The 17,502-nt window shown below is 35.4% G+C and overlaps 2 protein-coding genes across 2 annotated transcripts in view; both read left to right on the top strand.

Annotated features, from left to right (window-relative positions):
- Nucleotides 1–17,502, top strand: part of LOC134844621 (huntingtin-interacting protein 1-like) — a 477,037-nt gene that overhangs the window by 213,069 nt on the left and 246,466 nt on the right. The gene's annotated exons all lie outside the window — the stretch shown is intronic.
- On the top strand, nucleotides 7,390–16,449 carry LOC134857326 (putative pre-mRNA-splicing factor ATP-dependent RNA helicase DHX16). Its single transcript, XM_063873721.1, has 3 exons — nucleotides 7,390–7,448; nucleotides 14,609–14,832; nucleotides 15,768–16,449. The coding sequence occupies exons 1-3, from the start codon at nucleotides 7,390–7,392 to the stop codon at nucleotides 16,445–16,447; spliced, it is 963 nt and encodes a 320-aa protein (XP_063729791.1). The 3' UTR covers nucleotides 16,448–16,449.

Here is a 17,502-nt window from a genome sequence, read left to right as displayed (position 1 = left end):
CTATCTGTATCTCAGTAAATCTAAGTAAGAAAATTAACTGAACTTAGACTAAATTTGTTTCTTACTCTCATACGATGTGGTAAAAAAAATCAGAAGCAAGCCAGAAAACGATTTGATGTATTCTAAAACGTTTTAACGAAGAGCAGATTTTGCAAAAAAAATCAAGTTTCACTTAGCATACGACAGCTGAAAAACAACAAAAAGTAGCTTTAATATTTCAAGAGAACGCACTAAGAGTCTTGAAAAAAATGGAATTTCCCGAAGACGTCCGGAAAGAGTCTCAGGGGTGCAACTCTGACCTCAGACAACATAGGTCAATGCTAGCTCCTAAATAGTCTGTTAGACCTGCTTTAAGCTAGCATAGGCTTGAATGTTATATAAAAGCAGCAAGAATAGCGCTTCAATTGCGCTATAAAAAATGTTGTTTCCACCATGCAACCAACAGACTTTGCGGTGGAAGTTTTCAATGAAATGCTCAAAACTTTAGCCTAAAAAAAATGGCCACGTACAATAAACAAAACCAGGCTGCTTAAATTATTGCAGAATCTTGTATGTTCCGATTGTTTTTCAAAATATCAGCAGTAGTTTATTTAGTAAATCAAGTTAAATAAATAAAAATTATTTATTTTAAAGATGTTTCATCTTTGCTCCTAACTCTTCGATGGAATCTATCATAGACGAAAAAACGAATGTGCAAAAAAAACAGCCAGCCAGATTTCAGTATTCCAAATTTGTAAAGAAAGCGTGAAAATCTCCAAAAAAGTAAGCATTTCGAGTGACTTAATATTAATGATGGCCAAATATAAAACCGACAGAAATATGCAAAGTTTTCAAATAGTCACTGACTGCCTTCCAATTAAAACAATTTTTTAAGGGTTTCCTGATAAAAGAAGCAAAACTTCCTTTTATTTATTTCCTTTTAGTTGAACGGCAACTGATTCATTTTGATGATTGACGTTCGACTATTTTTTTTATCGATGAGTCTTTAACTGTTTAATGCGTTTTATCGAGATAGTTTAAGTCAGCCTTGTACTATAATGGTCGAAGAGCCTATTTGGTTCTTCGACCATTAGAATACAAGGCTGACTTCAACTATCCTGATAAAACGTATTAAGCAATTAAGACAAAACTTGCTTAGATTTTCAGCAAAATTAATATGGCGCTCTTTGTTTTGCAAAAATTGGACCCAAAATTTTATCCCAAAAACTGGATCATTTTTTTAAAATTTTTTAGTCAATCAAGAATTACGCCAAAACTATTTAGTCAAACACTGATGCAAGTATGTCACAAGAAGCCTCTTACGCAGCTCAAGACATCTTTCAAAAACTCTTTGGTATACTCTCCCCAAAACAATAGCGCAAAATGTTTAAGAATTGCTTTTAAAAGAAATTGGTGTTTAATATGACAAAACAACCTTTTTCTCTCAAAACTTTGCAAAACACAAAACGTCATTATGTTTTTGCTGGAATTTTAAGCAAACTTTTTAAGCAAAATTTTAAGCAAACTGGAATTTTAAGCAAATTTTTTAAGCAAAATTTTAAGCAAACTGGAATTTTAAGCAATCGTTTTTCAGCTGAAGTTAACCCAGTTTGACAAAAAAAACGCATTTAATTTCAAGCTAGTGCATTTTGTCTGGACGATTTAACTCAGCATTGTAGCCCAAGCGCAACGCATATGACGTTTTTTTTTGTTTCTCCATTAGAACATATGACGTAACACATAACAAATTGTTTGATGAGCTTAGAGTGACTTTTTTTCACTATAACAAATTCATAACATTTCAAAACCGTGTTCCCTTCTTTTTCGCTTTCCCTTTTTTCATTCATTTTTAACAATGTCCTTGTTTTGATTGAATAATGGTAGTTTTGTAGAATTCGCACTAGAGAAAAAATTGATGAAATAGAGTCCTCTCAAGACTGTTGGGAGTGGAGTAAGATGAAGAGAGAGTAGTTAATTATAAAGGCACGGTAAAGAAATTAATCAGCAAATGTGTTTTGAGATAAAGGAGAAAATGAGGAAATATGAAAAGATTCAAAAAAACGAAAAATTCAATCCTATGCAAATTAATTATAGGAATAATTAAACAGGAACAAACATTTTATTCATGCCTTTTGACAAAAAATGGCTCTTTTACGCTTTCTTCTTCACGTTTGAGTTGAAATAAAAATAAAAAATTATTTCAACATGTTAGTTCATTCGCCATGCAAAGTTTCATTGCTATAAGACAGCTTGAAATGAGTTTGAATAAGTGAACAGAGCCGAAAGCTGCAGTACTCCGCTTTCTAGATTTTGATTGTGGAGATATATAAGAAAATCGATGTGGAAAAGTTCCCTTTTCAATTTTCCATTTTCATAGATGCTGTCTTACCGTAACGTATGGGCTTTTCTAGAATCCGAACGGATTGTCTATCTGTATCTCAGTAAATCTGAGTAAGATAAGAAAATAACTGAACATGAATCTGAAATCAACACCAACTGAACGGTATCGCTCAGCCATCTGATAGTTTATATCAGTCAAGACTATCCATTTGGTCTCTGTATATAAATATAGATACATAATAATAATTCATGCCAACTCAGCCGGATGACTTGCCTCCTTTTGGAAGAATTAGAGATTTACCGTCCCGGTGGGAACAATAATGAGTTTCATTGTCCATGTGGGACTGACTTGGTGGCCTCTCTTTTATTTCTGCTCCTTGTCTTTTCATTTTTCCTGTAACTTTGCCTCAGCGAGCGTTGTTGTGATAGGTGTCTCCTTAGTTTTCATCTCAGAAGGGGAGACCAAATCTATCACATTTATGGGGTCGATATCCTTTTTCCTCGGTTTTATCGTTTCAATAAAAATTATACACGCCACAAACTTTTGCGAATCTTTTTCAAAGCTCATTTCATGAAAGAAATTCTTGATGCTAGTGTTACCTGGGATACCCGTGGTTTGTTTCTCTGGAGACGCAGTCGAAAATTTTTTTGGTGAATTAATGGTTTTGATTGAGATTGGATTTCCCAACGCTGAGGTTAGTGTGGGCTATCGGGTTCGTGTGGGTTTTCTTGTTGATTCTGTGGTGTTGCAGGCTGCGGCAGCGGTGTTGTTTTGGTGTCCTGTCTTTTGAGAGAGGGTGCTGTCTTTTCGAAGCTATGGATGACTATCCGTCGCTTGACGAGACCTCCGTTTCTTTGCCCTTTCTGTTCGCGCCTTTAAGCGTCATTCCTCTGGCCTGTCTGTGGTTGTGTTTTCCGCCCATCTGTTTGCCAGTTTGTGGCGTTGCCTGCCTCCTTATCTTGGCTTTTGCATCTTTTTTGGCTTGATGTTCCTTCTGGGACAGCTTCTTCGGTAGTCCTGTTTTCTCATCCTCCCGGAACAGTTCGTGCTGTGGCGCATTTGGTTGTTCGATGTCTAAAAAATGTAAGCATGGGCCTGTTTTCCTAGCTGATTTGTACGCCGTGAAGGTATGCATGGTCCATATAATTTTGGTTTTGGTACGTATGCGAAACCACTGTTTCTAAGTAAGCGAGGTGGTTTTCCCTTAGTTTGTAACCAAGCTGTGTGCTGTGTATATGAAAATTCTACAATCGAACGTTTTGTATTTTTGCTGAAATATTTTAGGGTCTTAACTTTTTGTTGCGATACAGACTGTCTTTCTAGCTAACTGTTGTATGTAATTGATGTTAGTATCCGCTTGTTTTTCTGTTGCTTTATATCTTAGATTTAAAACTTCTTTTTCCTTAGCTGGTGAAAATCTTAATTTCACAACTGTGCAATTTTTTGTGGTGAATTCCCAGTTCTTCAGGGATATATTTGATGGTTCTGGAAGATTCTTCATAGGTCGTCGTGTTATTTTCACTTCACTTTCAGACCAGCAATGAAGGTCGTGCAAGATTTCTGGTTGGAGAGGAGGATACGTCAGGTTTTTCCGATCTAAACAAGTGTGTTTTGCGTTTTACAAGCTTAGGTTATTTGGTGAAATAGTTGTAGCTATGTTAGATAATGATGTGTTATGTTAGGCTTTGGCCCATGTGGGCTTCGTATGGAGAGATTTTTGTGGTTTATCGCCTCTAGAGATTTTTGTCTAGTTTCGACCGAATAAAGCGAACGAATAAAGAGATGATAACTGGTTAAATTGGTCATTTAGGCTTAAAACATCTTAAATTTTCCGAACAAAAACTTATTTTGAATGCTTTATTTGGCACTTTCTTGACAAATGAATTCTCTTACCTTATTTTTAAAGCTGTTGTGCCAAAAAAAAAGAGGAAGAAATTCGATTAAAAAAAAATTCATTTTTTTGTGATTTTTTTGCTGGAATACTATGGTCGATCATGCCTAACTTACTATTTTTTTTTATTTGAAAAGCTTAATAGTTTGAAAAAGTTTTCTCTGGTCGGAACACTCTGTACTATTTGCTCAACAACAGGCTATCTTTGTTGCAATCTGACAACATTAAGATATTTTTCCGAAATGGAAAAATCGAATGTGGTAGAAGGGGTAGAAAAAGAGCCGAAAGTGATAAAATAGCTTTATGCTCAACCACCTACAAAAACGCTACTTTTAACCACGGTTTATTTTGGATCTTCATCGCAACCCTTCAATTCACGTAAGACATTATAGCCAACTTTAAAAAATAAACAACGATTTTACAGAAAATTTTTCATTAAGTCTGTGTATGAATCAGGGGCAAACAGAAAATTTTTGTTGAGGGAAAATCATTTTGGTTTGGAGAAATTGAATCGATACTAATTTTTTATTTTTTCATTATGGCAACCAAATCTGCACCTCAGACTACTTTCGAAAAAAAAGTGTAAACTGACTATAAATTTGCATGCTGCCCTCAATTTTAGTTATCGACTTTTTTCCAGTTCCTACCTTTGAATTCTTTTGAATTTCAGTTTACGAAAACTTATCTAAAAAGATGTTTTTAACTGCAACAAAGCGTGCCAGCGTGAACAAATGAACAAATTTTTCAGACATTTTTTTTCATGAAAATTTTTTTTCACGATTTGTAAGTTAGTTTTGTCCCACTCGCCCCCCTTAATTTTCTATTTTCACAGTTGTTCTACGCATTATAACGGCTAAATGCGTGATACTACGATGTAAACTATGAAGAACAAATCTGTTCACTATTGTTGTTTTATTCACCATGAAAACTTTTGTTGCATTATGACAACGTAAAATTAATTTTCAAAACATGAAATTCAAATAAGGAGGGAAAGTGGAAAAGAGCCATCAATTGAACATTGCAAAACCACTAGTGGAATGCCAAAATTTACAATATCAAAGCTCAAAAATTACATTCAGGTAAAAGTATAATGATTAAATCAAGGTAAAGTATAAAGACCAAATATGGTTGTCATGGCCTAGTTAGTCTGCAGGCCAGTTTCGGTAACAATCGGACTATGTAAACAAACAGTTTTGCAAGTAAAATTTTGCGGGAGGGGGAAAGGAAAAAGATCCAAAAGAGCCTTCGACTGTTTTCTTAAATTATGTTTTTTTTTGAAACTTTTTTTGAATTTTTTATTCAATTTTTTGGCTCTTTTTCCTTTTCCCCCCACCTGCAAATTTTTACATGCTAATTTGTTGACCATATTGTCCGATTGTTACAAAAATTTACATACAGACTAATAAGGCCACGACAAACATATGTGGTCTCCATACTGAACCTCGTAAAACCACTCGTTACACTAATATATTGAAGCTCGTGTGAGGTGGGGGGGGGGGGGGGTTTGAAGGAAAAAGAGCCAATTTTTTTTTTGACGTAATGATTTGCGTTTCATTTTTTGTTCACTAGCATAGTATGCTATGCTTGCGTTGTATCGCAGGTGTTGCAAAGATCCGCTTTGTCTCTATGTTTAAGATCTTTTTATTGTAAAAATTGATGTAGTAGGAACGATGGGGAAACGGCAAAAGAGCTTAACTTTCATTGATCTCTGAAACTTACACTGATAAAAAATCGATTTTTTGGTTTGAAGTCACTCTTATTCAAATGAACTTCAACTTGGATTACTTGACTTTTGACATATTTGGTAGTAAAATGCACGTGTTTTAAAAATTCTTTCAAATCGACCGCGCTTGACATGGGAAGTGCACAATCCTCTCAATTCGATGAGCAGCAGCGCACAGCCTTAAGAGGAGGCGTGCTGGCAGACTACGAAACCATTTACAACTACTTCGACGACGGCAAGGGGGACGATGATGCCCGTCTGGGAGGAGCAGGGGCAGCCACAACAGGAGGCCCATCCCACGGCCACGGCTACGCCCCCACCAACCCCAACCAGCATCATGGCAACAAACCCAACTCAAAAGCCAGCAGCAGATCCACCCCATCTTCTCATCACAACAAGTCCAAGCGTCACCACAACCAAAATGGCACAGGTTCTCACTACGCCACGTCCTCTCAGGTACAAACAAACACTCATCTAATAGCTTTCGATTTACTTTAAAGCTCCCTTTCCATTATGTAACGTGTTTCTTTTACAGGCTCTTTTCCAGTTTCCCTCCTTCAAAATACCGAGTTTTATGTTTGTTTTACGTGTTATTACATCTAAATGCGGGATGTTACGCTGTAAAGTATGAAGAACAAATCTGTTCAGAATTGTCGATTTGTTCACCACGCCAATTTTCATTGCATTATGACAACGTTAAATTGACTTTTCAAAATTGAATTCGAAAGGGGGGGGGGGACTGGAAAAGAGCCCTTTTCCAATATCCACCGTAAGATCGCTTTCAGTTCAGCTCATATACCAATTTTCCCCGGACCACATCTATTTTGCGCAATACGCATGACACTTATAATGGAAAAATAGTGTTCAATTTATGAATAACAACAGATGTAGAACAGATCAAAATAGTTTATTACATTTTTTGGTAAAATTTGAGTTCATTCTTTTTCAACTATTTGAAAGGGACCGTAAATGGAGATTATTCAATTATCACTGACTCTGAGACAAGTTTTAGCCATACCGTGGGGTTTTATGTGTTTGTTTCCTGGTCAAGTCTCATTGCACTTGTCGGTCTTAAAAAATTTCGAAATTAGAAAATCTAAAAGTTCGAAAAATGTGTTAGCAACATTATGTGCTCTTTGCATAGCAACAGTACTCTCGTTTAATACCCTTCAGAACTGTTTTTTATAGTATGGTGAACATCGGCGCAAGTCGCGAAGTCTGTACGAAGAGAGTTTCTGTGGGGCTGAGGCAAGTCATGCGCCTGAAGAGCGAGATCCGATCTATCAACAGGGAGGGGGCAAGCGAGGGGCAGCCGCAGTGGCAGACAAAATATATGCCAATGCTGGCGACGGACAACACCCCCTGCATCAAGGAAACAAGACAGGGGGCCAGAGGGGTGGCAACAACAAGAGCGGCAACAAACTGCGCACCCAGAAGCAGATCAACGCGGAGTTGATGGCGAGGAATGCTGAGAACCAACTGAGGGAGATGGAGAAGAAAAAGTACTCGGACAGGTGAGTGAGTCATTGCAATGTTTGACATTCCGCTCTTTCCTTTCCACGTCTCTTACAAACATGCCAACCGTTATAAAACAATGCTATAAACAAACATGTTTTAAAAATTTGCAGGTGGGGGAAAAGGAAAAAGTGTTGTTCAGTTCAGACTATTGAAATAGGAGAGAAACAGGCTCTATTTCAGTTTCCCACCCATCATAAATTTACGAAACGTCTAATTGCTGTTAAGAACATGAAAAGACTCCTTTTTCATTTGCCCCCCCCCCCCTGTGCAAAAATTATTCACGTGGCCATTTGCATCTAAGAAATGTTATGGGTCTTTTCCAGTTCTCCTACCCCCTCCCCCTGTAACTTTTTCTAAAATTCAATGCATGAAAGTCTTTTTGAAATAACTTTTCATGTTATAAACTGCATCAAAGCGTGTTAACGTGAACAAGTTAGCTAACTTTAAAAACATTTCACATGAAAACTGCCTTGCCGACAGTTTTTGGACAGCTTTATTTTGCAATTTTTTGAGGGGATGGGAAACTGGAAAAGAGCCAATGTTGTACAAATTTGATCGGCTCTTTTCCAGTTCCCCTCTTTCAAATTCAAATTTGAAAAATATATTTAACGTTGTCATAATGCAATGAAATTTGACGTGGTGAACAACTCGACAATTCTGAACAGGTTTGTTCATCATACTTTACAGCGTAGCATCACGCATTTAGCCGTAACAACACGTAAAACAAACATAAAACTAGGTATTTTGAAAAGGGGAAAACTGGAAAAGAGCCACTTGATCACCTGTTCACGCTTACACGTTTTAATGCAGTGTATAAAAGCAAAATTCATTTAAAAAACACATCGGCCGAGTGATATATCATAATGAAGCCCTTTCAGTTGAGATTCGAATGACGTTAAAAAAATTTCCAAAAATGGGCTCTTTTTCCTCCCCCACCTTCAAAAAGTTACTAATTAAATCTTTGTTATCATTGTTCGACTAAAATGAAATTCGGCATACAGATTCATTTGTCCATGACAAACATTTTTGATTGTCATAGGTATGCTCCGGTGGTGTGGGGGTGATGGGATATGGGAAAAAGAACCCAAAAAATTTTCACAGACTTGAAAAAAAAACTGTCTGAAACTTTTGTCTAGTTTCGAGCAAATAAAGCAAGCAAAAAGACTTATAATAGGCTTATAATACTTAGTTTTAAGCTCTAAATACAAAAATAACTATTATATACTCTTATTCAAGTAAAATTTGTTCTAAAAATTTCTTTGAGTGTCTTCATGAGAACAAAATTTTAAGGAAGAATCAAAGAAAAATCTTTACAAAAAGCTTAGAACAAACTTTGATAAGTTTTTGGTTCTTTTTCCATCCGTCCCCCGCCCAAATGCGTACTTTTACTTAACTTTTTGTTCATATGATTAGAAAAACTGGCATTTCAACTAGTTAGGCTATAACAAACATATTTAAGGTTCACACTCAGGCCTGTAAATCCTTCATAACATCATAAAAAATATGCGCATATGAGGAAGGGGGAAAAAGCCAGTAATTTAGTTTGAGATATTTTTGATTTTCTTTTGCGTTGATAATTCTAAGCAAACGTACCTTATTCTTTTTGGCTCTTTTGCATTCCCCCGTTTAGTTTTTTTTCTGAATTTCAATTGAGGAAAGCCTATTTAAAATAGTTTTTGATGTTCTCAATTGCAGTAAAATTGTTCAGCTTGAACAAGTGCACAATATTGTACGATACATTTTGACGTATGAACAATTTTTAAACAATTCCATGTTGCAGTCTTATGAGAAGTTGAGAAACTGGAAGAGAACCTTCGTTTTTCTATCAAAATTCGAGGCTTTCCTTAGACCCTGCAATCACACCAAAAACAAAAAAACGACGCAAATTGAAAAAAAAATCGAAAAAATCTGCCCAGCAACCGACTATCCTTTTTTTAAAAAAAAAATCAAGAATAAAGAGTTCGCCTCAGCTCCTTTCCATTCCCCCCATTTTATTTTTTTCTTTTCATAATTTTTCTGTTCAGGGGGAGGATGTTAACTTGGTCCCGATTGCACCCAATATTTTTTTTAAATTAATTTGGTTACTCAAGTTTTTCAAGCTTCGAACTGGATCTTGTTAACTATTTCTGCCCAATAATGGGTGTTTTTTCGCGCAATTTGTATTACTCGCTCCTAAGATAATATTATTCTGCCTAAAATATTGTTCTACGTTTTGTCAAATAATATTTCATTGTTCTTGAGTGACTTTTATTTTTGCTTTCTCTTTTCTGATTGGTTATTTCAATTTTTGTCTAAATACTGTCGAGTCCTAATACGCGGTTGTCTAAATACTGCTCTGCAACCGTAACCCGGTTTTAAGTGGTACTAGTACTACTACATTGCCAACACGAGAAATTCCTGCGATTTTGAGTGTTAGGCTTTTTATGCGGTATTCATGCCGGATTATGAGCCGCAGCGTGGGGTCCGGCAAATAAAACGACAGGACATTCAGACGACAACCGGGCTCTTTTCCAGTTCCCCCTTTCAAATTCAACTTTGAAAAGCTTATTTAACCTTGTCATAATGCAATGAAATTTAGCGTGGTGAACAAATCAACAACTGTGAACAGATTTGTTCTTCATACTTTACAGCGTAACATCACGCATTTAGCAGTAATAACACGTAAGACAAACATAAAACTTGGTATTTTGAAAGGGGGGAAAACTAGAAAAGAGCCACTTGATCACCTGTTCACCCTTACACATTTTAATGCAGTGTATAACAGCAAAAGTCATTTTAAAAAGACATCGGCCGAGTGATATATCATAGTGATGCCCTTTCAGTTGAGATTCGAATAATGTTATTAAAATTTCCAAAAACGGGCTCTTTTTTCTCCCCCACCTTCAAAAAGTTACTAATTAAATCTTTGTTATCATTGTTCGACTAAAATGAAATTCGGCATACAGATTCATTTGTCCATGACAAACATTTTTGATTGTCATAGGTATGCTCTGGTGGTGTGGGGGTGATGAGATATGGGAAAAAAAACCCAAAATTTTTTTACAGATTTGAAAAAAAAACTGTCTGAAACTTTTGTCTAGTTTTGAGGAAATAAAGCAAGCAAACACTTATAATAGGCTTATAATACTTAGTTTCAAGCTCTAAATACAAAAATAACCATTATATAATCTTGTTCAAGTAAAGTTTTTTCTCAAAATTTCTTTGGGTGTCTTCTTGAGAACAAAATTTTAAGGAAGAATCAAAGAAACATTTTTACAAAAAGCTTAGAACAAACTTTGATAAGTTTTTGGTATTTTTTCCATCCGTCCCCCCGCCCAAATGCGTACTTTTACTTAACTTTTTGTTCATATGATTAGAAAAACTGGCAATACAACTAGTTAGGCTATAACAAACATATTTAAGATTCATACTCAGGCCTGTAAATCCTTCATAACATCATAAAAAATATGCTCATATGAGGAAGGGGGAAAAAGCCAGTAATTTAGTTTGAGATATTTTTGATTTTCTTTTGCGTTGATAATTCTAAGCAAACGTACCTTATTCTTTTTGGATCTTTTGCATTCCCCCGTTTAATTTTTTTTTCTGAATTTCAATTGAGGAAAGCCTATTTAAAATAGTTTTTGATGTTCTCAATTGCAGTAAAAATTGTTCAGCTTGAACCCGTGCACAATTTTTTACGATACATTTTGACGTATGAACAATTTTTAAACAATTCCATGTTGCAGCCTTATGAGAAGTTGAGAAACTGGAAGAGAGCCTTCGTTCTTCTATCAAAATTCGAGGCTTTCTTTAGACCCTGCAATCACACCGAAAACAAAAAAACGACGCAAATTTAAAAAAAATCGAAAAAATCTGCCCAGCAACCGACTATCCTTTTTTTTTTAAAATCAAGAATAAAGAGTTCGGCTCAGCTTCTTTCCATTCCCCCATTTTAATTTTTTTCTTTTCATAATTTCTCTGTTCAGGGGGAAGGATGTTAACTCGGTCCCGATTGCACCCAATATTTTTTTTCAATTAATTTGGTTACTCAAGTTTTGCAATCTTCGAACTGGATCTTGTTAACTATTTCTGCCCAATAATTGGTATTTTTTCGCGCATTTTGTATCACTCGCTCTTGAGATAATTTTATTCTGCCTAAAATATCGTTCTACGTTTTGTCAAATAATATTTCATTGTTCTTGAGTGACTTTTATTTTTGCTTTTTCTTTTCTGATTGGTAATTTCAATGTTTGTCTAAATACTGCTCTGCTACCGTAACCCGGTCTTAAGTGGTACTAGTACTACTACATTGCCAACATGAGAAATTCCTGCGATTTTGAGTGTTAGGCTTTTTAAGCGGTAATTATGCCGGATTATGAGCCGCGGCGTGGGCTACGGCAAATAAAACGACAGGACATTCAGACGACAACCGGGCTCTTTTCCAGTTACCCTTTTCAAATTCAACTTTGAAAAGCTTATTTAACCTTGTCATAATGCAATGAAATTTAGCGTGGTGAACAAATCAACAACTGTGAAAAGATTTTTTCTTCATACTTTACAGCGTAACATCACGCATTTAGCAGTAATAACACGTAAGACAAACATAAAACTCGGTATTTTGAAAGGGGGAAAACTGGAAAAGAGCCACTTGATCACCTGTTCACCCTTACACATTTTAATGCAGTGTATAACAGCAAAAGTCATTTTAAAAAGACATCGGCCGAGTGATATATCATAATGATGCCCTTTCAGTTGAGATTCGAATAATGTTTAAAAAATTTCCAAAAATGGGCTCTTTTTTTCCCCCACCTTCAAAAAGTTACTAATTAAATTTTTGTTATCATTGTTCGACTAAAATGAAATTCGGCATACAGATTTATTTGTCCATGACAAACATTTCTGATTGTCATAGGTATGCTCTGGTGGTGTGGGGGTGATGGGATATGGGAAAACGAACCCAAAAATTTTTCACAGACTTGAAAAAAAAAACTGTCTGAAACTTTTGTCTAGTTTCGAGCAAATAAAGCAAGCAAACAGACTTATAATAGGCTTATAATACTTAGTTTTAAGCTCTAAATACAAAAATAACTATTATATACTCTTATTCAAATAAAATTTGTTCTAAAAATTTCTTTGAGTGTCTTCTTGAGAACAAAATTTTAAGGAAGAATCAAAGAAAAATCTTTACAAAAAGCTTAGAACAAACTTTGATAAGTTTTTAGTTCTTTTTCCATCCGTCCCCGCCCAAATGCTTACTTTTATTTAACTTTTTTTTCAAATGATTAGAAAAACTGGCATTATAACTAGTTAGGCTATAACAAACATATTTAATCTTCATACTCAGGCCTGTAAATCCTTCATAACATCATAAAAAAAATATGCTCATATGAGGAAGGGGGAAAAAGCCAGTAATTTTGTTTGAGATATTTTTGATTTTCTTTTTGTTGATAATTCTAAGCAAACGTACCTTATTCTTTTTGGCTCTTTTGCAATCCCCCGTTTAGTTTTTTTTCTGATTTTCAATTGAGGAAAGCCTATTTAAAATAGCTTTTGATGTTTTCAATTGCAGTAAAATTGTTCAGCGTGAACAAGTGCACAATTTTTTACGATACAAATTGACGTATGAACATTTTTTAAACAATTCCATGTTGCAGTCTTATGAGAAGTTGAGAAACTGGAAGAGGGCCTCCTTCGTTTTTCTATCAAAATTCGAGGCTTTCTTTAGACCCTGCAATCTGCAATCACACCGAAAACAAAAAAACGAAGCAAATTGAAAAAAAAATCAAAAAATCTGCCCAGCAACCGACTATCCTTTTTTTTAAAAAAAAATCAAGAATAAAGAGTTCGGCTCAGCTCCTTTCCATTCCCCCCATTTTATTTTTTTTCTTTTCATAGTTTTTTAATGTGTTTTTCTGACTAAAAGTGTGATATTACGATTTAAATTATAAAGTAAAATTTGTTCACAATTTTAATTTTGCTCGCCATGTCAATTTTTTAAATTATGACAAAAACTTTCAACAACCTAACAATTCGATTAAGAGTTGATGAGTTCAGACTCGAATATAGGTCGAGATTTTTTTTTCACGAACAGTCCTGAAATAATCTAATGTTTTACAGAAGTGCATTCATGTATATTACTGCATTTATGATTGCTTTTAAGTACACTATTGGACAAAATTAAACGCAAAATTACGTTTTTACTCTATGCCTTTTTTCAAGGTTCATTTTGGACAAAGTTCATTCAGAATTTCGGATCAATTGAGCAATCTCCCCCCCATTCTCGCGTGGGGGGGAGATAGCTCAATAGGTACTTGAGACATGTTTATAACCACTTGAAAATAGTTTGAATGACCTGAAATCATAAAACATAATTTCCAACGAATGTGAAAAGCCAAAATTTACGATGAAAAAGCTCTTAAAGTTTCATTTAGATTGAAAAAAGAATCAATAAAACAGGCATAAAAAGCAACTTTTTTCTTTCTTAAATTGACAAAAAAAATTTGCGAACAATATTAAGGTGCTGCGGAGAACCCTTTTTGCTATTCAGATACAAGGCTAGAGCACCAACCCTGGTAATTTGCTTTCTTCGATGAGGCTATGGTCGCCTAAACAAAATTCTCCAAAAAAAAAACATTTTTTTTTTCCATAAATTTCGATTTGTTTTTTCAAAATTTTTCTCGATACTCATGTAAGATAAACTTCATTCGGTCAATTGATTGCGTGCTATAAACACATCATCCATCTACTTGCGTTTGCTGACGTCTTTTTGTATCGTTTATTCCTTTTTGCTGGGGGGGGGTAGCTCAATTGGTCATTACGGGGAGGAGATTGCTCAATTGATCCAGAATTTCATCAAAATTTTTACATCGACCCGCTGCAAATGATCTAAGCTACACTCTCTGAAAGTTTCAATTTTTGATTTGAATCACTTACCAGTTTTTTCTACGTCTCAAAATACCAATTAGAAAATGCCAATTGGAAGAAGTTTTGTGGAAATTCAAAGTAAATATTGTCCAAAATGGTTCTTGAAGTTAGACTTTTTAGACAGTAAAATTTGAATTTGCGTTTAATTTTGTCCACTAGTGTAGATATGAACTTACTGAGTTCAATTTGCGAAAAGGGTGGCAAATTGCACTCTCTGAATGGCGGAAAAAAGTGATTTTGCAACATTTTGAAGGACATCGGCTAAGCAGAACAGACGGAGTAAGAGTATGAATCAGCAGCCTATCCACGTGGACACTCAAAGTGCAGAGTACTGGCAGAAGAGACGCCAGCTGGAAAAAGTGCTCAAGTCTGACGAACTGTTGAATGCACAGAATAATGAGAACAAGAGCCAGAAGAAGAACAAGAACAGTCGCAAGAAAGAGTTGCAATTAGGGGGAGAAGAGAACAATACTAAAGGCTAGTTATTAAACTCAATGATCCTGTTTAATATATTCCAGGGTACCATAAAAGCAATTCATTCTATGCCATTCTGATTATTCGCCCAAATACCTCGTCTTCCAAGCTAATGTTCATAAATGATAGTACGCCTCCTACATTTACAGCATCTTTGAAAGGTCCACCAAATTAAATATGCCACCAACTTAAATATGTCCAAAAGGCAGTTGAGAGGTAACTTTCTCATTCTTTCAGAAATCCAATTGTTTTTTCGAACTTCTGTTTGAAACTACTTTGTGATGAAATAGTTCCTTGAATTGCACTGCCCCCACTCAGTAAAAAGAGACAATAATATATTATAATGGATTTTTATTGTCAGTCTCCATAAATTTCAAAAAGAGATTATAATCGATAAAAAATGGATTATAATGTTACAATTTTTTTGAAACAAAAAACCCATTATAATCGATTGTTTTTTGAAAAAAATTTCTGAAATTTTATTGAATTATAATCCATTTTAATCGATTATAAACCACTTTTATTCAAAAATTGCTTCATTTAGTTTTTTTGTTTTGTTTTGTTTTGCGTGCTTTTTTTTCAGTTGGTTTCTTTTCTTACTGTTTACTGTTTAATTTCTTACTGTTTACTGCAAGGACGGATTTAGGGGGGGGGGGGGCGAGGGACGGATGCCTTTTTTTAGGGATTCGCCACCTGTGTCCCAAAGGGTTCCCTCTTTGTACTGTTTTGAGATATCCGTATTTGGTGACGGACCCTTTGGCCTTTGATGCAAATAAAAACTAATTTTGAGGGGGAGCGCGCGCAAAAAAAAACGCAATTTTTTTCCCCAAAAAATGCCTAAAAAATGCCGTTTTTGGCCTGTTTCATCAAAACTTTGCCTGCGGTGCATGCGTTAAATCCAAATTTCTCAATGAATGATTTGATTTTTTATTTTCGAGGTGCCAAACGAGACCGCTCGAATAATAGCAACAACAACAACAATCCGGAAAAGGCAGCTCGTAAGAAAGAGAGGTTGAAAAACTTGCATGCCGGAGATGATCAAAAGGCAAACGATACAGGTGCTGCTAAAACAGCAGGAAAGCGTGAAGGTCGAGCAACTAACAGAACCGAGGCTGATAAAGCCAAGAGTCGTTCGAGGTCAAACAAGTCTGAGTATGGCGCCAAAAAGGAGAAGGACACTCTCGCTGCCAATACCAAAACCGAGGCTGAACTTCTTGAAGAGTTACGTCAAGATGACGAAAAACCAATGCGACCTCAAGATCGTGCTCGCGGCGAGTTGGTATCCCAGCATGTTCCGCACTACGCGTTGCCGACTCGCAAAATGGAGCTCCGTAGCGATGGAAGACTCAGTAAATTGTATGTTCCAAAGAAACCTCAATATAGTTCGTCAGAATGGCCCGAAGACCTTGACCGAAACTACTGCAAGCTTGTCGTCGATACTTTTAAAGACATGTACTCAGAGTTAATCAGTGATCCGAATTGGGTTTACAATCAGCGTAAAAACTACTTAAACTTCCTCAATACAGCAGAATGGCAGGAAATGGACCTCAAGTTGGCAAAAATGAGTTTCAACCAATTGCTACAAGAGGAGCCCTTACAGAAGATATCCACGTTCTAGGATGCCCGCCACACAGGAAAAGGGTCTTGTTTTTCCTCTCTGCTCACAGTATTGAATCAATCAACCGCCATAATTAAATATTATAAAACTGAAGACTTTTTTTACTGGCTGATAGTCAAAGGAGCATGTATTAGATATGCAGATTCAAAAAAAAAATAATTGAAAAATGTGTTACCTTTTTATCACAAAAGACGATTACTGTGGAAGTAACCATTTTTTGAACACAATAAGCAATGGAAAAAAGTTGAAAAAAACTTGATTCAAGTTTCATCGATTGGTTAAGCTCAATTATTAATGAAAAGTTTGGCATCGGGTTTTTTACCCGCTTTAGAAAAAAGAAAATTTAGACAATTTGGTTTAAAATTTTTCACTGTTTTCAAAAAAATAGAATTTCTCAAAACTTTTTTCAGTTTCCAAAACAATGACACCAATGAGAAGATTGCTCACTTCCCTTTTCACAGAAACGATCCACCGAAAACTAAGATTTAGAGTCCAATGAACAGAATAAACTGTGGGAAGCTCCCCTGCATAACCAGCTACTTCCAAAATTTTTACACAAAAAGTTATTATCCACGGAAAACTCAAATTTTCGATTTTTGGCCGTGTTTAGTAACTGTTTGAATTTTCCAAAAACTACCCTCCAAAGTCTCAAATTTTGTTTCAACCAAATCAAAAGGTTGAGCGGATCTTCATTACGTAAGCGGTTGTGCCCAAGTTTTTCCACGAAAACTTCTGGCTCTTGAAAAGTCTATTTTTGATTTTTGACCAATTTTTTTTTTAATTTTTTGGTTTCTCAAAAACTACTCTCCCGACTAAAATTTGTTCGGATTCAATAGTGAAAACAGGTTTTAAAAGATTTCTCTCTTTTGGCGGCTAGGACTAAAAAAAACTATCAAAAATTTGCCCCCAGAAAAAACAATTGTGAGTTTTTGAGGCTTATTTAATCTTTTTCATTTTTCTGAAAAAGTACCCTCCCAAATCAAAAATTTCGGAATCAATCAAAAATTTGAATTCAAGTAATTTGAAAAATTCTTCCTGAACGACTACGCTCATTT

Source organism: Symsagittifera roscoffensis, chromosome 1, assembly GCF_963678635.1.
Source record: "Symsagittifera roscoffensis chromosome 1, txSymRosc1.1, whole genome shotgun sequence".
Taxonomy (NCBI): Eukaryota; Metazoa; Xenacoelomorpha; order Acoela; family Convolutidae; genus Symsagittifera; species Symsagittifera roscoffensis.
The sequence above is the reverse complement of the archived record's forward strand: the minus strand, read 5'-3'. Positions and strand labels throughout refer to the sequence as shown.